Consider the following 24,923-nt stretch of genomic DNA (forward strand, 5'->3'; position numbering starts at 1 on the left):
TTCCCCTCTGAGACAGAAAGGAATCCGCATTCTGAATTACCTCGATGACTGGCTCATCTTAGTCCAGTCAGAGGCTGAGCTAGTGTCCCACAGATCCTTCCTCCTCAGCCACTTGGAGTGCCTAGGACTCAGGGTCAATTTCGCCAAGAGCTCACTGTCCCCCAGCCAACGAACTTATTTCCTGGGGGCAGTTTTCGACTCAGCCCGCATGAAGGCATGGGCCGGAAGAACCTAGTTGTTCGTTTCCTGAGGGGTTCCAGGAGGCTTAATCCGCCCCGGCCCCCCTACCGTCCCTGAACAACCCTTTTTGTGCTTTGGGGGCCGCACCAAAGGGTCTCCGGTCACAAAGCAGAGAATTTCTCGATGGGTAGTTGACGCTATTGCGCTAGCATACTCCTCCCTGGGCCTCCAAAGCCCCATAGGAGTTAGAGCCCATTCCACTCGGGGCGTGGCCTCATCTTGGACATGGTCTAGCGCGGTGTCCATGACAGACATTTGTGCAGCGGCCGGCTGGGCCTCGCCGTCCACGTTCGCCAGGTTCTATAGCCTGGACGTTCCGGCCTTGCAGGCTCGGATCCTTTCTGCATGAGGGGCACGTGCCTATTATGACAGGCGTATTCCTTGTGCGTTCTTGGCCCTTCTAAAAAGTGCTGAAACTGAGGTAACGTTAGTAACTGAGTAGGTTTTCCCCATAGGATCTAGCGACGCAGTACTCATTCCAGTATCTAAGGAAACCGAGGTTACGTTAGTAACTGAGTACGTTATCAGTGTTTAAATGACGAACAGAACCACGGTCTGTTCTGCCAGAATGGGGTTATCCATACACTGGTTATATAGACTGTCAGATACGTTGCAGTGTCATCCACATCTGCAGTACTCGTGGAAGATTATATACCTGTAGATTTTTTCAGCTGTGTATCAATGCATCCTGGCCCCAAATGTTTGTTTCTGCTCTCTCCATGAATCGAACTGGATACTGAATTGTCTGTCTGTTCACAAACAGATCAACTTGTCCTGGTCTGTAGGACATAAAATTTAGAAAAGTTACCAGTGTTTGACATGTATATATTCACCTTTTCACACTTTATATCATGCCTGTGAATATCATTTCCTGTTGTGGCTGTGTACCATCATGGTTTTTGTATATTTACTGTCACTGTGGGTGCTGTCCCACGCGGCACAGTAATAAACTGCCGAATGACTTTTCTTCAGGTTTACTATCTTCAGATCATAATTATCAGACTGTACCCTCACACCAAAGTTCTTTGCTTCAAGATTGTCAGCATCAGGAACAGATTCCTGGCTTCCACTTTTGATGTATAGGATCCTTGTGAGACCTTCACCTTCTTTCTTTTGGTACCAGTGGACATAGTCGCTACTGGATAATCCGGTCACGTTGCAGCTGATATACACCGTTTTGCCCTCCTCTTTTGTCATGGAGAGATCTTTTTGCTCCAGTGTCAGTCCCAGAACAGCTTCTGTAATGAAAAGTAATTGGAAAAACAGCCATTCTGGTATTTTGTTTTCTTTTTTCTGTTTTTTTAAAGCTTTTTATTTTTATAGCTTTATAGCTATGAATTTTTTATAGCTGTGTTTTATAGCTGTGATCTGATTCTTACCTGTGACCAAAGAGAAGAGAACAGCATATATGCCGATAAACATGTTGATTTGGATATAAAATAAAGTTTGCGCTCAGATCAGTTTTTGCATTAATGTAATATAGAACATGAGTCTTTCCTTTATAAAGTAATGATGTCATTTCCTGGGGTGGGGATTGGCCACCTTGTCAGCCAACATTAGCCCAGATTTGGTGTATCAGTAATTTTCTTATTATTAAAAAAAATACAAACAATAATGTAAGACATTGTATTATAAGACATTATTTGTGCTAGTTCTAGGAATAGGAGGAAATGAAGGGAATTTGACACTACCTTTTTTATACATGTTTGTCTGCAGTAGGGAGTTATCAGTGCTTGAATAGTTAAGAGACTCTGGTAGTGTTTCTCTTGTGATTGTGTATCATCAGGGTTTCTGTACACACTTTGAATGTACACTATCACTGTGGGAGTCTCTTACCCAGCTGGCGCAGTAATAAACCCCTGAGTGACTTTCCTTTAGTTCGTGTATGTTCAGATCATAATTATCAGACTGTATCCTCACTTTAAAGTCCTCTGCATCAGGATGGTTATTATCAAGAACAGGTGAGCTCCCTTTTTTGACATAAAGGATCCTTGTGAGAGCTTCTTCATTGTCTTTCTTATGGTACCAGTGGACATAATCTGTGGTTAATCCCTTCACTTTGCAGCTGATTTGCACAGTTTTACCCTTCTCTTTAGTCGTGGAGAAATCTCTTTGCTCCAGTGAAACTCCAAGGACAACTCCTGTAATCATTAAAAACAGCCATTCCGGTATTTAGCTTTCTACTACTTCTCTTTCTTTCAATTTTTCCTTTTTATGTTTTTATTAGAGTGAACCGATACTTACCTGTGGCCAAAGAGAAGAGAACAGCATATATGGCTATAAACATTTTGATTTGGTTGTAAAATAAAGTATGCTCTCAGTTCAGAACTCTTTATTGCACCTGTTTTTGCATTAATGCTAGTTTGCAACATGAGTCTGTTCTTTCTGAAGTAATGATGTCATTTCCTGGGGTAGGGATTGGCCACCTTAGCAGCCAGCATTAACCCAGACTTGATGTATTAGTTATTTCCTTATTACTGAACAAAATCTGTTTACTTTTAAACAGTAAACCCTGTTTACTACTTTGGAATGAATTTCTCATTGACCCAGGCCACCAGTAAAACTAGTTTTGTTTTTTTTTCCTTTAATGTTATATGTTTTAAAAGTTTCAAATACGAAAAGGAGAGAATTTGACAGGAACAAAAACAAACACTTTCTTTTATACTTAGAAACACTACTGTTGAATCTTGGTACTTTGAGGACAAATTGCTCTAAACATATCTGGTATAAAAACTTACAGATATGTACATGAATATTTGGACATTGACAAAGTTATATTTATTCTCGCTGTCTACCACAGTATATAGTAGAGATGAATTAAATAATGACTACGAGCTCAAAGTGCAGACTTTCATATTTAATTTGAGGGGATTTACATCCAAATCAGGTGAATTGTTTAGGAATACAGCATTTTTTATACGTGGTCCTTCCTTTTTAAAAGACCAGAAGTAATTGTGCCACATACTACTGGCACGTACTGGTGCTGCCATGTACACCTATAGGGTAGACCCAAAGGTACTGCTTCTAGCTGACTGTCAAAAACACACATTGTTCCCAGAGCAAGATAAGGGGTTTATTCCCAGGAATATTTTTGAGATTCCTGTAGAGTTTTACATGTGTGTATTCACATTTTCACACTTCATATCATTTCCTGTTGTGGTTGTGTACCATCAGGGTTTTTGTACACACTTTGAATATTTACTGTCACTGTGGGTGCTGTCCCAGGCAGCGCAGTAATAAACTGCCGAGTGACTTTTCTTCAGGTTTGCTATCCTCAGCTCGTAATTATCAGACTGTACCCTCACATCGAAGTCCTTTGCTTCAGGATGGTTATTATCATGAACAGGTTTGCTTCCCCTGCTGACATATAGGATCCTTGTGAGAGCTTCACTGTCTTTCTTTTGGTACCAGTGGACATAGTTGCTACTGGATAATCCGGTCACGTTGCAGCTGATAGACACTCTTTTGCCCTCCTCTTTTGTTATGGAGAGATCTTTTTGCTCCAGTGTTACTCCCAGAACAGCTTCTGTAAATAAATAAATCTGTAAAACAGCGATTCTGGGGGTTTTTTTCTATTATGTTTTCTATTTTTTTCTCTTACATTCTCCTTTGTTCATTTTTATTGCTGTGCTATGATACTTACCTGTCACCAAAGAGAAGAGAACAGCATATATGGCTATAAACATTTTGATTTGGTTGTAAAATAAAGTATGCTCTCAGTTCAGAACTCTTTACTGCACCTGTTTTTGCATTAATGCTAGTTTGCAACATGAGTCTTTTCTTTATAAAGTAATGATGTCATTTCCTGGGGTAGGGATTGGCCACCTTAGCAGCTGGTTTTTAACCCAGACTTGGTGTATTAGATATTTCTTTATTACTGAACAAAATCTGTTTACTTTTAAACAGTAAACCCTTTGGAATGAATTTCTCATTGACCCAGGCCACCAGTAAAACTAGTTTATTTATTTATTTTTTTATTTTTATGTTATATGTTTTAAAGTTTCACAAATGAGAAAAGGAGAGAATTTGACCTGAACAAAAATAAACACTTTCTTTTATACTTAGAAACACTACGGTTGAATCTTGTTACTTTGAGGACAAATTGCTCTAAACATATCTGGTATAAAAACATACAGATACAAAGTTATATTTATTTTAGCTGTCTACTACAGTATATAGTAGAGATGAATTAAATAATGAATATGAGTTCAAAATGCAGACTTTCAGATTTAGTTTGAGGGGATTTACATCCAAAACATCCAAATATTATATGTGGTCCTTCCTTTTTATAAGACCAAAAGTAATTGTGCCACATACTATTGGCACATACTGATGCTGCCATGTACACCTATAGGGTAGACCTAAAGGTACTGCTTCTAGCTAACTGTCAAAAACACACTGTTCACAAGATAAGGGGTTTATGCCCAGGAATATTTTTGAGATTCCTGTAGAGTTTGGCATGTGTGTATTCACATTTTCACACTTCATATCATTTCCTGTTGTGGTTGTGTACCATCAGGGTTTTTGTACACACACTGTTAATATTTACTGTCACTGTGGGTGCTGTCCCAGGCAGCGCAGTAATAAACTGCCGAGTGAATTTTCTTCAGGTTTCCTATCCTCAGCTCGTAATTATCAGACTGTACCCTCACATCGAAGTCCTTTGCTTCAGGATGGTTATCATGAACAGGTTTGCTTCCACTTTCAACATATAGGATCCTTGTGAGAGCTTCATTGTCTTTCTTTTGGTACCAGTGGACATAATCTGTGGATAATCCGGTCACGTTGCAGCTGATAGACACTCTTTTGCCCTCCTCTTTTGTCATGGAGAGATCTTTTTGCTCCAGTTTCACTCCCAGAACAGCTTCTGTAAATAAGTGAATAAGTAAAGAAATAAATAAAAACATTAATCTGTGAAACATCAATTCTGGGTTTTTTTTTTTGTATTATGTTTTCTATTTTTTCTTTTACGTTCTCCTTTTTTCATTTTTATTGCTGTCCTATGATACTTACCTGTCACCAAAGAGAAGAGAACAGGATATATATATACATATATATATATATATATATATATATATATATATATATATATATATATATATATATATGTATATATATATATATATATACATACAGACATTTGAGATGTAGGAAGTACAGCATTTTTTATAAGGGGTCCTTCCTTTTTAAAAGACCAAAAGTAATTGTGCCATATACTATTGGCATGTACTGGTGTTGCCATGCTTGGTGCATTTGTTATTTTCTTATTTTTGGGGGGGGGAAAATAATAGTAATAATAATGTAAGACATTTTATTATAAGACATCTCATTTTACTAGTTCTAGGAATAGGAGGAAATGAAGAGAATTTGACACTACTGTTTAATCTTGTTACTTTGAGGTCAAACTGATCTCAACATTATAAATTATGTTCCTGCTTCATTACAGTAATTAAGCCAAGCATGTATAATAATAATATATTACACATTCCAGTTTTTCACACTTTTCTAGATTCTGGTATTCTGCAGGCTTGTACTGTCACATGCAATGTGTAGACTGTGCCACTGGTGGGCAAACAAGATACAGCTACTCCCACAAATACGAAAGAACACAGGAAACAGTGTTTCGTTTGTTTAGCACAGGGGGGTAGTAGTGCTCACTATTAATAAAGGATCAGAAACTGGTTAAAGTGCCATCACAATAATAACTGCATGCCCACATTGTCCTGCTGCACATTCAATTGTGCTATGTAAGAAACCTGATATTTCTTTCTAGGAAAGTGGGTAATACCTGGCCCTTTCACTTAAAAGATAAATGTATTGTATCATATAATGCTCTGTATTATTATTGTTGCTGTTGTTTTTGCTGTTGTTTTTGTTATTGCTGCACACAAAACTTAACATCTTGAGGTTACGCATGTAACCATGGTTCCCCGACGGGAACGAGACGCTGCGTCGAAACGCTTTGGGAACGCCCTGGCGAGACCACGTTCTGAAGCACGTGTGAAATCAGTCCAATGGAGAAGAGAGTCATTACGAGCGGGGTGACGTGAGCAACCAGGAAGCATAAAGGCACACCCGGCAAACGTACATGTTAGCTTCTGCTGAAGCGAGTGCCTGCAGGGATGAAGAGAGAGTGGGAGAAAGACGCAGCGTCTCGTTCCCTTCGGAGAACCATGGTTACATGCGTAACCTTGAGACGTTCCGTTCCCCTTCAGGAACTCGAGCTGCGTCGAAACGCTTTGGGAACGAGAATACCCACTGCGTCATACGAGCAAGTCCCTGTCTGTTGTAGTTCTGGCAAGCACATCAAGACGAGAGAACTTGGGACCCTGGGGTAGATGTCAGGTCCAAATTGTAGAAACGGACAAATGTGTGCGGAGAGGACCAGCCTGCTGCAGTACAAATGTCCTGAAGGGCCACGCCTACTGACAAGGCTTTGGAGGCCGCCATACCCCTAGTCGAGTGCACTCTGAAGTGGCGAACTCATCTTCAATGAGTTCGAAGGGGGCATTGCACAAATCACCACCAGGTCCCATGAGGGCACCTTGGTGCACTGTACTGGCCTCAGCCGGGTGCCACGGAGGAAACGTGTAATGAACGGGTGTCTTCCCAATGACTGACCACCTAGAAGGGCATGGTAAGCAACTATGGCCGCCACGTAAACCTTCTGAGTGGTGGGAGATAACTCTGCAGAGAACTGCTCCTGCAGAAACTCCAGAACTGTACCAACTGGGCAGTTGACTGGGTCTTGCATTCGCTGTCCGCACCAAGAAGTGAAAAGTTTCCACTTCAAGACATACAGTTTCCTCGTGGCGGGAGCTGTGGACTGGAGTATGGTCTCAACAACCTCAGTTGAGAGACCGGATGCTAGGAGCTGTGCCCCCTCAGGGGCCATGCCCACAGCTTCCATAACTCCGGGCGGGGGTGAAGGATGGTGCACCCCGCCTGAGAAAGGAGGTCCCTCCTGATCGGAATCACAAGTGGAGAGCTGTAGAGGAGGGATACAAGGTCTGAGAACCATACTCGGGCCGGCCAGAATGGGGCTATTAGCAGAAGACAGACCCCGTCCCGGCGTACTCTCTCCAGAACTCCCAGGAGCAGAGCGGTCGGGGGGAAAAGCATACAGACGAAGCCCCAGCCACCACGGCATCCAGCCCAAGCGGAGCTGGATGCGTGAGGGAGAACCAGAGCAGACAGTGTGTCATTTCCTGCGACGCAAATAGATCCACTTCCACCTGGCCGAACTCCCTCCAGAGGAGCTCCACCACCCCGGGGTGGAGCCTCCATTCCCCAGGCCTCAGCCCCTGTCTCGACAGGATATCTGCTTCCTAATTGAGGTGCCCAGGGATGTAGACTGCTCTGAGTGAGAGGAGCTTTCCCTGAGCGCACAGGAGGATCTGGTATAGGGGGCGCGAGCGCAGACCCACCTGTCGGTTGATGTAGGAGACCACCGATGTGTTGTCTGTGCGGACAAGCACATGATGTCCCCTTAGGTCTGGAAGAAAGTGTTTTAGAGCTCGAAACATGGCCAGCATCAGCAGGCAGTTTATGTGCCATGTGAGATGATGGCCTTCCAACAGTCCCTGGGTCGAGCGGGCAGTCATGACCGCTCCCTAGCCCATGAGGGAGGCGTCCGTCGTTAGTGTTACAGGACGACAAGGAGCCCCCAGCACCGGGCCTTGTGACAGGAACCAAGGTTTCTTCCACATGTTTAAGGCACGTAAGCATCGCTGCGTGACCTTGATCAAGCGAAGTGGGTTCCTCCTCGGGGAAAACCCCTTGGCCCTGAGCCACCACTGCAGTGGTCTCATGTACAGCAGGCCAAAAGGTATCACGTTGGACACAGCTGCCATCAGACCCAACAGTCTCTGAAACTGTTTGACAGTGAGAAACTGGCCTTCTCTCACTCCCCTCATGGCTGTGAGAATCGCTTTGATACGAGCAGGAGACAACTGTGCCTGCATCGTTGTCGAAACCCAAACCACACCCAGATAAGTGTTGGCGTTTAGCTGTAACCCCAGCTCTTTCATATGGGCGAGGATGACATCTCGATGCCGAGCCACCATCTGCTCTGACTGAGCTAGAATCAACCAATTGTCGATGTAATTCAGTATGCGGATGCCCTGGAATCGCAACGGAGCCAGGGCAGCATCCACACACTTGGTGAAAGTGCGGGGTGAGAGTGACAGGCCAAACGGAAGAACCCGATAGCAAACCTCAGGAACTTCCTGTGTTGAGGAAGAATGGATACATGGAAGTATGCGTCCTTGAGATATATCGTGACAAGCCAGTCCTCGGACCTGATCTGAGACACGATCTGTTTGATAGTGAGCATCTTGAACTGAAACTGTTTGATAGTGTGGTTCAGTAGATGCAGATCCATGATTGGGCGCAACCCCCCATCCTTCTTCGGGACGATGAAGTAGTGGCTGAGAACCCGGACTCTCTCTCGAGAGGAGGAACACGTTCTATGGCCTCCTTCCTCAAGAGAGTGTCTACTTCTTGTTCCAATACCGGAGCCTGCTCGGGGTCCACTAGTGTAGGAATGACCCCATTGAAGTGAGGCGGACGAGAACCAAACTGAATTCTGTAACCTCCTTCTACAGTCTGCAGGACCCATTGTGAGACTTTTGGCAGAAGTTCCCACACTGCCAGAAAATCTACTAAGGGAACCAGCCTCTTGAGACTGGCCTCTGGTGCAGCTAGAGGAGCCACTTCGGTGCCCTGAAGTGGATGACCGACAGGAAACGACCGACCTGACTGCTCTAGAGCCCTCACTTGAGGGAACGAGCTTTCCCGTAACGTACCATTGCTGGGCGGCAGCTGGGAAATTAGCCCATTGGAGGTCACTGAGGTCACCTGAAGCACCGGGGGTGGAAGGGGTGTCAGTGCAGCTCCCTGACGGCACTGAGGAGGATTGGGCACCGTATACTGAGGTGTGTACCTCTCCTCCCAGGGCTCTGAGATGGTGACGTCAGGGCCACTTGGCCGAGGTCTTCTTAGACAGAATAACGGTCCGCAGATCCGCTTCCCACCTCGAAGACCCCGACCGAGAGACGGTCTGTTTCTGGGTCTGGTGATATGAGGAGCTAGACGGCCGGGGCTGCTCCCGCTCAGCAGTCCCAAAGACCTGGGAACGGCGAGGGAGGAAGCGCTGGAATGCTGCCACCTGCTTCTTCGCCTCCTGAAACCTCTCGATGACAATATCGACTGCGCCGCCGAAGAGGCCAGAAGGCGATAGCGGGGCATCCAGCAGGAAGAATCTGTCCTTGTCTTGAAGCTCGGACAGATTCAACCACAGGTGCCGCTCTGTGGCCACCATCGCTGCCATTGAACGGCCAATGGCTCTGGCCATTTCTTTGGTGGCCCAGAGCGACAGATCTGTGGCCCGACGTAGTTCAGCGACCACGTCGGATTCCCCTTCCTCCCTTTCGTCCTGTTCTTTTAGCAGGTCAGCCTTGTACGCCTGCAACACCACCATGGCCGCCGTATAAGCTTTCCCAACCAGGCTGGATGTCTTACCGGCCTGGTGGGAAGCCTTGGGGCCTTCAGGGACAATGCTGAAGATGGGGAGAGATAGCTCGCGAGCGTCTGCTCCACCACCGGCATCGCCCCGTATCCGTTCCCATTCAGCCCTGTGATGTTTGAATAGTTCGAAACTGTAGGGCTGAAGAGTCAGAATGAATACGGTTTCTCCCACGATCTTGACACCTCGGCGTGGAGATCGGGGAAAAATGGAAGGCCCTGTCGTTAAATTTGTGATCTAGCTCTTAGGAAGCGCCAGTCCAGCCTGCTTTTGGGACAAGTGTCCTGCTTCTCGGCCGGCCAATCGATGTTGAGCTTGGCTACAGCGCGAGTGACAACCTCCCCGAGCTCCTCATATGCGAGGGACTGTGGTGGCGAGTCCTCAGTCTCCTCCGTGTCGACGCTCATCACATCAACCTCCTCGGAGGAAGACAGATGAAACGTCTAGCTTTCTCTCTGAGGGGAAGAAACCGTGGGGCGGGCTTCCGATCTCTGAGCCGTGGATCTAGCGGGTGAGGACCGAGATAAGGACGAGCCCGTCTCGGATCCCTCTGCTAAGTCCACTTGCGATCCCCACAATAACAGTCTCAGCGGGACCGGACCCAGCAGGATCGCGAACCTGGCCGCTTTCATCGAAGATGGCCAGGCGGGAGTGGAGCACACGGAGCAGAAGAAGCTCACAATCATGACAGTTAGCCCCCTCGAGAGCTAACCGTGCATGCTCCGCTCCCAAACAGACGACGCACAAATCGTGTGTATCCCCACCCGAGAGATAGCGTGGACAGGGAGGAACACACGATTTGAAACGCCGTCTGCTTGCCATAGACTTTGATTTACGCTTAGACATTGCATACACACACATACACAGACGCGCTCGCTGGCTACTGGATTAATGGGGGGGCTACAGCATGCAAACATCACAAAAACACACTAAACTAAAACACATTAACTAAACAAACACATAATGTCTTTGGTTAAAATGACCAGCAGAAAGAACAGGTGCTCCCCACAAAATGAAGAGCAGCTGGCTCCTCAGTCGAGAGGAGGGCCTTGCCGTCTGCACTTGCAGTCATTGCCTTTCCTGTAGTTGCATCCACCTTGTTGCTTTCTGTTATCAACAATCTCATCTGCTGGTTCTCGCTGACAATCAAGGCACCACCAGTGATTCTGCTTGGTTGTGGTTGTGTGGTTTTCTTAGAAGGAGAAATGGCACTTGTTGACTTTGCTAGCATGTTCAAATAAGGAGCACAAAGCTGGTCAATTTGTCAGAGCACTACTAGGAAGACATCTTGCTTTATCTTATGAAAATGTCAGACAGTTGTGTTCGCTAACCTCACCAAGACCAAACTCTGACTAACTCCACCTGCATGAGAGAACAAACTTCCACCACAAACATGCAGATTAATGTTACAGCTTTACATCAGTGCAATTCAGGGAGAATTTAAGGCTGCAACGTAAACTGCATAATGTGCACTAAATTGTGCCTGAATTGTTAAGACACTAATGGTTAACTGACATATCAATACTAGGTGAGTGGCAAAACCTCTCATCTTCAGCAAGCTAACTTGTGATCTAATCTGATGTCAGATGTAATGATGTAGCTATGCTCATTCTGCAGGATCATAAAACAGCACAGTGTCTACAAACCAAGCTAGCTGCCTGACATTAGCTGGCTAATAAAAGCTCTGGTTGAAGAGGACTGCTCTGCTGTAATTGTAACCTAGGTGTAGATAGCCATAAATTAACATATAGTGATTACATAAGAAAAATATTGAGCAGAATTTCATCATTTAAGAAAAAAATCATAGCAGTGATTAAAAGCAACCTTAAACTAGATAAAAAGGATAAAAACAGTATTTCATCAGATGGTAAATTATTTGTCAGTTTGGTTTAATAGTTCTGTTACTTTAAGGAATTGCATATCTGTCAGCCAATCGGAAAGCTGCTAATGGTTTTTTTTTTTTTTTTTAAAGAAAAAGAAGCGGCCGACAGAGCCGAGAGAGAAAGAAAAAACGAGAGATGAAGGGTTGCATGGCATCTATGTTGATAGACTGTGGTTATTTTGAACATTTTCTTGTTAAGCTGACTAATTTTCCGGGAAGAATCGCGAACTGCTGAAGCCCATGCGTCGAGCACATGGACGTGGATGTTCGATGGCGAGCCACCCGCTTGAAGAACCTAGACCGTGAGTTACATTGGGAGAAATCTTCTGCTTATTGAGAGCGTGGACTCTGAACAGTAAGCCGATTGCTTACCGACTTTCGTTGAGCTGACAGTGAATCTCCGCATCGCGGTAAGCGTGTCCTCACCTAAACTGAATTTTCCCTTGGATCATGTGAACACTGTATGGAGTGCCTGGCGCAGTCGCTAGCAAGGCTACCGTGTACTCCCTGCTAACGGACTGATTGAATAGAACTTTAAAATTTTGATGATTGTGACTTCATTCACTACAATGTTGTATGTTACATGTTGAATTATTGAATTGTGACTGGATTTGATATTGCATTTTGAAGTGTTACTTTCCAGCTGTTTTGATGTCGAGATGCTGACTGTAGCTCAAGGGTTGAGGTTGAAATAGCCTAAAATTTGCCAGTAGGAAAGTAGCCTAATACAAATGCTAAATTCATGATTCTAAAGTAGGCCTATGTTGATTTAAAAGAGAAATAAACAGGTAAACCAAAATAGCTTAATATTTAAAAGTAGGAACTAAATAAAAACCTGCAATAGATAAAATTTAAAATTAAAATTGAGCTCAGATAACAATTAGACATTATAACCAAATAGGTTAAGTGGATGGGATAATAAGAAATTCATATTTGTTTTCTTTATAAAAAAGGGGAAAGGTTTGAGCTGAAACTATGCATTTCTATGCAAAGGTTTGTGTATTTTATGTTATGTTGTGTGAATGTCTATCTGGTACCAAATTATAGTTACCCCTACCCCTGAGTAATTCTTTTGATAAACAAGCCGGCATTTAAACTTATTCTTGGTCTGTGGTGTTTCTTGTTTATTTAGCCATTAGTAACTGCTCTTCCTTCGAACCTAGTACTGGTCCAACAAACTTATATCTCACAGCCTGCTGCTTGTGTAGAACTGCTTTTGACAGGAACAAAAACAAACACTTTCCTTTATACTTAGAAACACTACTGCTGAATCTTGTTACTTTGAGGGCAAATTGCTCTAAAGATATCTGGTATAAAAATATATAGACATGTACATTAATATTTGGACATTGACAAAGTTATATTTATTTTAGCTATCTACCACAGTATATAGTAGAGATGAATTAAATAATGAATATGAACTCAAAGTGCAGACTTTCAGATTTAATTTGAGCGGATTTACATCCAGATAATTTAAAATCATCCAAATCATTTATGTGATGTAGCACTCAAGTTTTAACTCAAAGAACTCTACCAAACAGTTTTGTAAGATCTTTATTTTATGTTAGTTTTACTCAAGTGGCAGTCACATGATAGGTGCACATTCCATGGTGACTGTTATCAGAGTGAAGCATTCAGGGTGAAGTTGGACAAACAACATTTGTATATTAATGTTTATGTCTCTTTGTCTTACCGGTTCCTGGAACTGCCTAGTAGGAGGGGCCTGCGAACAGGAAACCGATTATATGTATATATATTATATGTAAACCGATTATATGTATCATTCTGAAGGGGAGGAGTTGGTCCATTAAGGATGTTTAGGCCTAAATTTCATGAATATTTATATTTATATATTGATGGTTTTCTAGGCAATAATACAACTTGTTAAAGATGATGATTATCAAGGTATTGTCTGTAAGGTTATAAATCCTCTGTGAAATGTAAAATGTACAGTTAGTAACTGATGAGGGGTTACGATTGGTCAGTTTGAAAATGAAGGAGGAGACTAAACTATAAAAGAACAGACAAAATGTTTGGAAGAAAAGAAAGGGTGTTTGTTGGACCAGTAGCCAACTGTGTACCCCATTTTTGTTATGTATTGAGTTGTATTTTGAACAGTTTCTTTTAATAGGTTTTTTTTCCTTTTTACTTTTGTGTTTGGGATTTTTTTTTTCTAGAGAAATTTTGATTTACAATGGACATTTTGCCGTGGTCCTTGTTGCACCTTTTTGGAATTTGTGGCATGTAGAATTAAAAACAAGCTTTCCATGGACATTTCTGGAGTTTTTTGCCGTTTTTGCTGCTTGTTTAGCCACTGCACCGACCACCCTACCACAAATGGTGTCAGAAGTGGGATGTGAAGTCTTTGTGGAGTAACTGGCAGTAGAAGAGGAAAGTGACAAACCTCAAGATGACCACTAGAGGGTGTTTATGAAGCAGCAACAAAGGAATGAAAAGATATTATTTGATGAACTGAATGGGTTAAAGGCTACTATCTTCCAGAAACCCCAGACCGAGTGGGGATCAGTTGAACAGATCAGCCAACATACTCTCCACCATCCCTAACCTACATCTAGAACATTTCCACAGTCATTAGGAGGAAGAACATTGCTTCCAGAACTTCCTCATGCTCAACCTCAAGACCATGTGCCACTTATGTCTCCACCACCTGTAGCATCTTTCAGATGTGGAGAGTTTCTTCGTGCGGTTCGAACGCATTGCTAGAACATGGGGATGGCAAACTGATGAGTGGGCAGCCCGAGTGGTAACTTTCTTGACAGGCAAAGCTTTGGAGGCCTATGCGGGCATGGATGAACAACGCTCCGGTTCCTATGATGACGAGGCTGCAGTATTGGCCAAATACAACTTGACTGAGGAGACATATTGTCTGCGTTTCAGGAGCCTTACGGTACCAACTGGAGAGAGTGTAAGAGAAATCTACAATCGCATCAAAGGCTTCGGGGAAATCATCGTACTGGAACAGTATTTACGAGTGTTGCGTCCAGACGTGAGAGTCTGGGTCAAAGAAAATCAACCACAGAGTGGAGAGGAAGCTGCAAGGCTGGCGGAGAGATACATGGCTGCACATCGAGATCCACCACGAACCAACAAAGGTACTGTGGGCAAGGGTAAAGCAGAGGAACCTATTGATAAGACTGTAGGAGTGTCTGGGAAACATTCTAATGCAACTTTGATCTGTTTTTATTGTCAACAATCTGGACATAAGGCCTCTCTTTGTCCCTTAAAAAAAACCAAAGTGACTAACATGTGTTATGTCCCCAGGAATGAGTGCTTTGATGAACCATCAAAACCTATGGAGATACATAGCCACCTTATAATGGTAACTGTTAATGGTCATCCTGCTCAAGCTCTGGTTGATACAGGTAGTACACAAACTTGTTGTGTGAAATCTAACTTGTTGAGTTATAAAATGTTGACGTATGACAATACTGTATGTTTGGGATGCGTACATGGGGATGAACAAATCTATCCAACTGCTGATGTCTCTGTGGTGATTGATGAACAGGCATATCTGTTAAGGGTGGGTGTGGTTGAGAAGTTAGCATATGATGTGGTGATCGGGGAAGATTTTCCTTGTCTAACTGATTTGGTTGGTTTAGCATCTAAAAGGTGTGCAGTAGTTACATGATCCCAGACCAAAGGTTTACAACCCCTTCCTAATGCTAATGCTGATTTGTTTGGTACTGTTGGGAAAGATTAAAAAAAAAGTAAAAGACAGAGACGACAAGAAAAGGATAGGGAGAAAGATAAGGCACAAGAGAGCTTACCCAATCTCCCTGACCCTGAGTCTGAGTTGATTAACTCCCGTTGACAGGTTCCTGATAATTTTAGGGAGTTGCAAAAAGCAGATGTTACTTTACAACCCTTGTTCCAAAAGTTGTGTGAGGTAGATGGCAAGCCTGTGGGTGTTCCAAAGTTTGGGGGGGACCGGTACATTTTAAAGAACAACCTTTTGTACCTGGCTGATACAGAGAATCCTAGACTAGTAGTACCCAAAGCACTGCATCAGATGATTTTACGTCTGGGTCATACCATCCCTTGGTGAGGACATTTAGGCCAACAGAAAACATACGATCGAATCAGTCAAGGATTTTATTGGCCAAAAAATGTATCAAGATGTGCAAGAATACTGTAAAACTTGTTCTGCATGTCAAATGGTAGCACCTGTTCTTAAATCAGATAGAAGTCCATTTGATCATATTGGGATGGATATAATAGGCCCTTTGGTGAAGAGTAGTTCGGGTCACCAATTCACACTGGTAATCTGTGACTATGCTACTAGATATCCAGAGATGTACCCCTTGCGTTCAATCCAAGTTAAACACTTTATGAGATGTTTGATTGATTTGATATCAACGGTTGGAGTGCCTTCAGAAATTATCACAGATCAGGGAACAAATTTTATGGCTAAACTGATGAAGCTACTATACAAACAACTAGGCATTAAGGGAATCTGAACTACACCATTTTACCCTCAAACAGATGGCCTTGTAGAACGTTTTAACTGTACATTAAAAAAACATGTGTAAGAAGTTTGTTGATGAGTCTGGGAGGGATTGGGATAAATGGCTTCCTTTTCTTCTATTTGCCTATAGAGAGGTTCCTCAATGCTCAACCGGTTTCTCTCCTTTTGAGCTTTTGTGTGGCAGGCAAGTTCGTGGACCCCTGGACGTGCTCAAAGAGGGATGGATAGCAGAGGAACCAGCCCAGTGCAGTATCGCCTCTTATATATTACAGACGAGGGACAAGTTGGAGAACTTTAGGACTCTGGCCAAAGAAAATCTACTTGCTGCTCAGCAAAGACAAAAGGTATGGTACGACACACATACCAGGGAAGGGGACTTAAAACCTGGACAGAAAGTTCTGGTACTGCTACCATCAGGTACAAGTAAATCGTTGGCCAAGTGGCAGGGTCCGTATGTCGTTACCCGAAAACTGGGCTCAGCAGCATGAACAGGTCCTACATGTTAATCTCCTGAGGGAATTCAAGGAGAGGGTGTCTGATCTCAAAGGTCCTAAAGATCTCAAAGACCAAGTGATGATGGTGAGGGCAGTAGTGGAGGAAGAGGACAAAACCGATATGGAGCCAGTTCGATCACTACAGAAGGCTCCAGGCTGTTATTCACATTTGAATCACCGTCAACAACAGCAACTAACCGAGGTAGTCCAATCTTTTCCTTCTCTTTTCCAGGAAAGACCTGGCCGTACCGAGATCCTCACGCATAATATCACCACTCCTATTCAGCAGAAACCCTATCGAGTCCCGGAGAAGATGGTAGAACAGCTAAAGACTGAGATTGAGACCATGTTGGAAATGGGGATTATAGAACCGTCCAAAAGTGAGTGGTCAAGTCCCATACTACTGGTCCCTAAAAAGGATGGAGGAATTAGGTTCTGCATGGATTTCAGAAAGTTAAACAGTGTACCGTGCTTTGATTCTTATCCAATGCCTCGTATCGACAAGTTGATTGAGAGAGTGGGTAAAGCATCCTTTATGACTACCTTAGATCTGTGTAAAGGATATTGGCAAGTGCCACTTGATCCATCTTGCAAGCCCTACACTGCTTTTCGATCTCCCACAGGGGTATATCAATATACAGTTATGCCCTTTGGTTTACATGGAGCGCCGGCCACATTCCGAAGATTGATGGATCGTGTATTTGCGGGATGTGAGGAATATGCAGCTGTCTACCTTGATGATGTGGTGATATACAGTGGGTCTTGGCCAGAACATCTGCTGCATCTTGCTGACATTCTGAAGAGGCTTCAGGAAGCTGGGCTCACGATCAACACCACAAAATGTTCATGGGCTCAGACGGAGGTGAAGTATTTGGGGTACTTACTAGGACATGGACAGGTCAGACCACAAGTGGAAAAGCTTAAGGCTATTCAAAACATTACTCGCCCTCAAACTAAAAAGCAGGTGAGGTCTTTTCTTGGTTTAATCGGTTGGTATCGCCAGTTTTTTTCAAGTATTCCCCACTTCGCATCACTGGCCACCCCACTGACTGATCTGACCAAGAAGAGTCCTGCTAAATTCTGTTGGACAAATGAGTGTGAAGAAGCCTTCAATTCAGTTAAAGAGCTGTTATGCCATGAACCAGTGATGCAGAGTCCTAATTTCTCTAAGAGATTTACTGTACAGGTGGACGCTTCTGATGTTGGGTTGGGAGCAGTACTAGCCCAAGGAGAGACCTTGTGTGACGAAAGACCAGTGCTGTTTCTGGGCAGAAAATTTGTTGAAAGAGAGTGGACATACTCAACAATTGAGAAGGAAGGCCTTGTTTAGCCACTGTACTGACCACCCTACAACAATTTATTATATATGATCCTTCCTTTTTTAAAAGACCAAAAGCAATTGTGCCACATACTATTGGCACGCACTGGTGCTACCATGTACAACTATAGGGTAGACCCAAAGGTACTGCTTCTAGCTGACTCTCAAAAAAACATTGTTCACAGAGCAAAATAAGGGGTTTATGCCCACAATTATATGAGTAGGGTTATACCTGTTTAAGGATTCAATAAATAAAATTATTTATAAAAATGTGGCCATATTTGTACTGTTACATGAATTTATGAATTAATCATGTAATTCATAATTTAACCTTTGTCATGGTCAGGAATATTTCTTTCCTTTGACATTATATATTAATTTGTTGTGAACTAACACACTTAAACTGGCTGGTCTGTCATCTATGATGCTATATTCCTAGCACCTTGTGTAGGATATACATGTTTGGCGACAGTAGAGAAAGGGAATGTGGGGGTTCTGGTAGGGAGCCGTGGTGAGAGGGGACTACTTCAGTGTAAATAGAAGATGCTTTTTAGTACATCAGACAACCAAAAGTAACTTATAGTTTTACAGATTTTAAGTCTTTAAGACACAGTGGTTCTGTGGGAACAGCTCTGCTATTTGGAACTGATCATTTATTTTAGGAAGACATTGAATGTAAAAGAGTTATCAGTGTTTAAATGACAGACATGGTCTGTTCTGCCAGAATGGGGTTATCCATACACTGGTTATATAGACTGTCAGATACATTGCAGTGTCATCCACATCTGCAGTACTGGTGGAAGATTATATACCTGTAGATTTTTTTTTTCAGCTGTGTATCAATGCATTCTGGCCCCAAATGTTTGTTTCTGCTCTCTCCATGAATAGAATTGGATACTGAATTGCCTGTATGTTCACAAACAGATCAACTTGTCCTGGTCTGTAGGACATAAAATTTAGAAAAGTTACCAGTGCTCCTGTAGAGTTTGACATGTATATATTCACCTTTTCACACTTTATATCATGCCTGTGAATATCATTTCTTGTTGTGGTTGTGTACCCTCATGGTTTTTGTATATTTACTGTCACTGTGGGTGCTTTCCCAGGTGGCGCAGTAATAAACTGCAGAGTGACTTTTCTTCAGGTTTGCTATCTTCAGGTCATAATTATCAGACTGTACCCTTACACCAAAGTTCTTTGCTTCAAGATTGTCAGCATCAGGAACAGGTTCCTGGCTTCCACTTTTGATGTATAGGATCCTTGTGAGACCTTCACCTTCTTTCTTTTGGTACCAGTGGACATAGTCGCTACTGGATAATCCGGTCACGTTGCAGCTGATATACACCGTTTTGCCCTCCTCTTTTGTCATGGAGAGATCATTTTGCTCCAGTGTCAGTCCCAGAACAGCTTCTGTAATGAAAAGTAATTGGAAAAACAGCCATTCTGGTATTTTGTTTTCTTTTTCCCCTCTTTTTTCTGTTATTTTTTAAGCTTTTTATTTTTATAGCTTTATAGCTATGAATTTTTTATAGCTGTGTTTTATAGCTGTGATCTGATTCTTACCTGTGACCAAAGAGAAGAGAACAGCATATATGCCTATAAACATGTTGATTTGGATATAAAATAAAGTTTGCACTCAGATCAGTTTTTGCATTAATGTAATATAGAACATGAGTCTTTCCTTTATAAAGTAATGATGTCATTTCCTGGGGTGGGGATTGGCCACCTTGTCAGCCAACATTAGCCCAGATTTGGTGTATCAGTAATTTTCTTATTATTAAAATAAAATACTGACAATAATGTAAGACATTGTATTATAAGACATTATTTGTGCTAGTTCTAGGAATAGGAGGAAATGAAGGGAATTTGACACTACCTTTTAATTTTTTATACATGTTTGTCTGCAGTAGAGAGTTATCAGTGTTTGAATAGTTAAGAGACTCTGGTAGTGTTTCTCTTGTGATTGTGTATCATCAGGGTTTCTGTACACACTTTGAATGTACACTGTCACTGTAGGAGTCTCTTTCCCAGCTGGCGCAGTAATAAACCCCTGAGTGACTTTCCTTCAGTTCGTGTATGTTCAGATCATAATTATCATCCTGTATCCTCACTTTAAAGTCCTCTGCATCAGGATGGTTATTATCAGGAACAGGTGAGCTCCCTTTACTGACTTAAAGGATCCTTGTGAGAACTTGTTCATCGTCTTTCTTTTGTTACCAGTGGACGTAATCGGTGGTTAATCCCTTCACTTTGCAGCTGATTTGCACAGTTTTACCCTTCTCTTTAGTCGTGGAGAAATAGTACAAGGCACGACAATAGTAATAATAATGTAGTTCTAGGAATAGGAGGAAATGAAGGGAATTTGACACTACTGTTTAATCTTGATACTTTGAGGCCACACTGATCTCAACATTATAAATTATGTTCCTGCTTCATTACAGTAATTAAGCCAAGCATGTAAAATAATAATATATTACACATTCCAGTTTTTCACACTTTTCTAGATTCTGGTATTCTGCAGGCTTGTACTGTCACATGCAATGTGTAGACTGTGCCACTGGTGGGCAAAGTTACTCCCACAAATATGAAAGTACACAGGAAGCAGTGTTTCATTTGTTTAGCACAGGGGGGTTGTAGTGCTCACTATTAATAAAGGATCAGAAACTGGTTAAAGTGCCATCACAATAATAACTGCATGCCCACATTGTCCTGCTGGACATTCAATCGTGCTATGTAAGAAACCGGATATTTCTTTCTAGGAAAGTGGGTAATACCTGGCCCTTTCACTTAAAAGATAAATGTATTGTATCATATAATGCTCTGTATTATTATTGTTGCTGTTGTTTTTGCTGTTGTTTTTGTTATTGCTGCACACAAAACTTAACCTTTAATACCAAGTAACATGCTGTTGAATGCTCTGTCTTCAAACTATAAGGCAGCATGTTTTTTTTTTACTTATTTTACATTCAAATAGGCATTTTGGAGTCTTTTGCAAAAATAAAATTTCGCCTGAGGGAGCAGGACCACAGACTCCACTAGTAAAGGTTTAGGCCCCCTATCCCACTATCCATAAATCCCTGGCAGGTTGTTTCTTCAACATGTTGCCCAAGAAATAATTAGACTGGTGTAGTGTGATTATTCCCCCACAATCCCCGCAATGCAGGCTGGCCCCTACACCCAGGGGGGGCCCTCACTGGCCTTTTTTCAATAAAAGAAAAAAATATATGTATAGGTATGTACATATACTGATAATGATAACAATAGTAATACTTCGAGCATTTTATCAAAAACATGTGAGAACTGAGTGAAAAAGAAAAGTTAGAAATCACGAGTAAGCTGCCATTGTAGGTGTGATCATGTGATGGCACCAGGTCAGCAGGTCATTTATTTCATAGCAGCTGGCTACTGGATTAATGGGGGGCTACAGCATGTAAACATCCCAGTTCACCAAAACACATTAACTAAACAAACACATAATGTCTTTGGTTAAAATGACCAGCAGAAAGAACAGGTGAAACCCCACAAAATGAAGAGCAGCTGGCTCCTCAGTCGGGAGGAGGAACCTGCCATCTGCACTTGCAGTCATTGCCTTTCCTGTAGTTGCATCCACCTTGTTGCTTTCTGTTATCAACAATCTCATCTGCTGGTTCTCACTGACAATCAAGGCACCACCAGTGATTCTGCTTGGTTGTGGTTGTGAGCACCTTAGAAGGAGAAATGGCACTTGTTGACTTTGCTAGCATGTGCAAATAAGGAGCACAAAGCTGGCCAATTTGTCAGAGCACTACTAGGGAGGCATCTTGCTTTATCTTATGAAAATGTCAGACAGTTGTGTTCGCTAACCTCACCAAGACCAAACTCTGACTAACTCCACCTGCATGAGAGAACAAATGTGCTCCTCCTGATGCAAACTTCTACCGCAAACATACAGATTACAACTGTTACAACTTTACATCAGTGCACATTCAGGGAGAATTTAAGGCTGCAGCGTAAACTGCATAATGTGCAATAAATTGTGCCTGAACTGTTAAGACATTAATGGTTAACTGACATATCAATATTAGGTGAGTGGCAAAACCTCTCACCTTCAGCAAGCTAACTTGTGATCTAATCTGATGTCAGATGTAATGATGTAGCTATGATCATTCTGCAGGATCATAAAACAGCATACTTACAAACCAAGCTAGCTGCCTGACATTAGCTGCCTAACCATAATAAAAGCTCTGGTTGAAGGGGACTGCTCCGCTGTAATCTCACAGCCTGCTGCTTGTGCAGAACTGCTTGTGCAGGCAGCAACTAAATGCACCACCAAAGCTGATAGTAATAGACTCTAGCTAGCTAAAATCCATACAGTGTAGAGAACAAAACATCTGCTTTCTGAGTATTTTTCCCCTGGCTCAACAATGATGTTATGCCACAATGCATCTGGATTTTTGTGTTATTTTTCTTTTCAAAATACATCTCACATATTCACTATTTATTCCATTAAAAGCATCTTTCCCCATTATACATTAACCTCACCATGGTGACACAATAGAAATGTAGGCAAGAGAATAACTTTGCATCACTTTAAATGTTAATTAAATGTTAGCCAGTAGTAAGTAATTATGAGGAAAAAATGAGAAACCAACAAAGCAACAAAATTATTTATAAAAAATAGTTCTTAAATTAATGCAAGCTACATTAACACTGATGATTATTACAGTCTATGATTTTTAGTTTAGTTTAATTTTGTTTAAATGTTTGAATAAAATCTTTAACAGAAATAATAATAATAATAATAATAATAATAATATGAAGAAACATTTTAATAAGTACAATAATCTAACCTAATGTTATGTAATTTCATGGAGTATGAGGTTTTGTTTGTTACTAAAGTATTTGAATATAACCAAAGTTATTTTCTTTGCAGTTAGATGTATAATCAAATATAATCTAACTGTTGAACCACAACGAAGTTTTTGTGAAAATACCACTATGAGAGTTCAGGTGCATCCTCACTGTTGAACATCATTTAGCACTAATAAAGGAAACTTTGCACCTTTGTACAGTCAGTGTAACGGTGTAACCTACAATAGATCACTAGATCTATACAGAATGACATATTTTGACTATTTTTATATATATATATATATATATATATATATATATATATATATATATATATATATATATATATATATATATATATATATATATATATTATACACATACATGCATATACAGGTATGTATATGTATGTAAAATTATGCAAAGTTTTTTTCCAGTCGGGTTTATATTAATAAATGCAAATTGTGTCCTATATAGACATCAGTGTCCTATAATCAAGATTTGAGTATGTGACATGTATGTATTAAATATGGGACAAATTAAAGAGGTTTAAAAAAAAAAAAAAAAAAAGAAAGAAATCCTTGTACACACATTGGACACATAAATTGGACACACAAAGTGACAAAGACACATACAAATGAGGTCATGAAATCATAATTTGCGATGTACCTTTTCATGCTTTTATTATGTTATGTTTTAGAGCTTAGATTCCAAAGGGCAGCAGAGTGGTGCAGCGGGTAATATTTTGCCTCACAGCTGCAGGGTGCCCAGGTCAATCCTGAGTAACTGTCTATTTGGAGACTTAGAATAATTACCTCTAGGTGTGAATGTGTGTGCATGGTGCTCTGCAATGCAGAATGTATTCCTGTCTCTTGCCCAGTGTTCCTGCAATAGGTTCCGGATACACTGCCACCCTGACCAGGATAAAGCAATTCCTGAAAGCGAGTGGGTGAATTGTGCCAATGTTATGGTTAATATATGCGCTTCTCTAAAGGAAATTGGTCTCCTGGATTAATGAAGAAACTGTCTGTCATCTGCTATAGATGCAGCTCAGTTTAAGTATGTGAAGTTCCTAATTTAATTTATAATGTTCAAGATGCCATATAAAATTGGTCTCCAATTAATGTTCCATCTCCTTTGATCTCTCTCATGTATACCAGATTTTTAAAATATTTGTGACCCCTACAGGAACGATTCATATGATGATTCTCAGAGTTTCTCCCAGCTCCTAAAGGAAAGTGTAAACTGAACCAGGAACTAGCATGAAAGTTAATCACCAGCAAATACACCTGACACAAAACAACATTAACAATTCCAAACTGCAGTTTTGGAGCATAAGAATGAGCCATTTTCAGAGCTGAGTTAAGTGTGCGTAGTGAGGTTTTAGTCCCCAAATTCTGCACATTGAATTAACCACAACATTGCCAATATTTAATCAATTTGACTAAATAAAATAGTGAAAATAAAAAGTGCGATTAAAAAAATAGCTTTTTTCACCTGCACACATCACAATTTCATAACCTTAATTCAGTATCTCTTGGCTTAATTAAGTTGTGTGCATGGGTATCTGTTGGAGCTATGATCTCAGCCATATCGGATACTGTAATTTAACTTGTGCTGTTAAAAAGCCATGCTAACATTAGTATAACTTGTTTTTCAGAGTGTGTAAGGGTACTTTCTACAACATGGTCTTAGTCTTTCTCCAACAGCCCAAAGTCTCAGTGCTACCCTTTTTCATTTATAATTTTCACAAAAAATGTCAAATATGGTATCTATATCACAATATATTTTCCCACAATGACAATATAATTTTTAAAATATATATTGTTATTTAATGCATTTATCAGTGCATTTATTTGTGAATTAGGCCATGTAAGAAAAGTAGTACTGAAAAACCATCTGAAAACCGTCTACACTCTTAAGAAAAAAAACCAAATATACAACCTTTAGTGGTTCTTTGATTGTCCATTTGGGAAAACCCTTAAAGGTTGCATGTGTTTAGTAAAATAAGAGCTTTACGAAGAACCCTTGCAGAAATAAGGGTGTACAAATAAAGGTTCAGAGAATCACAGAGACACATCCTGTACAGCTAATAGTTTATCAGCTCAGCAAATTGTGGTGAAGCTGCTGCATGTGTTTTATTTCCA

General features: G+C 41.5%; 1 protein-coding gene and 1 gene segment (V, D, J or C); both read right to left on the bottom strand.

Moving 5' to 3' along the window:
- Positions 1–231: 231 nt before the first annotated feature.
- Positions 232–1,662, bottom strand: LOC113540012 (uncharacterized). Its single transcript, XM_053233546.1, has 3 exons — positions 1,620–1,662; positions 1,129–1,478; positions 232–540 (listed from the first exon to the last, which is right to left on the bottom strand). The coding sequence occupies exons 1-3, from the start codon at positions 1,660–1,662 to the stop codon at positions 232–234; spliced, it is 702 nt and encodes a 233-aa protein (XP_053089521.1).
- A 1,660-nt stretch (positions 1,663–3,322) lies between these two features.
- Positions 3,323–3,980, bottom strand: LOC113540114 (T cell receptor gamma variable 3-like). The segment is given in 2 exon segments: positions 3,323–3,766; positions 3,884–3,980. Coding segments are annotated over 2 exon segments (399 nt in total).
- Between the last annotated feature and the right edge of the window lie 20,943 nt (positions 3,981–24,923).

The sequence above is a fragment of the Pangasianodon hypophthalmus genome, chromosome 4, assembly GCF_027358585.1.
Source record: "Pangasianodon hypophthalmus isolate fPanHyp1 chromosome 4, fPanHyp1.pri, whole genome shotgun sequence".
NCBI lineage: Eukaryota > Metazoa > Chordata > Actinopteri > Siluriformes > Pangasiidae > Pangasianodon > Pangasianodon hypophthalmus.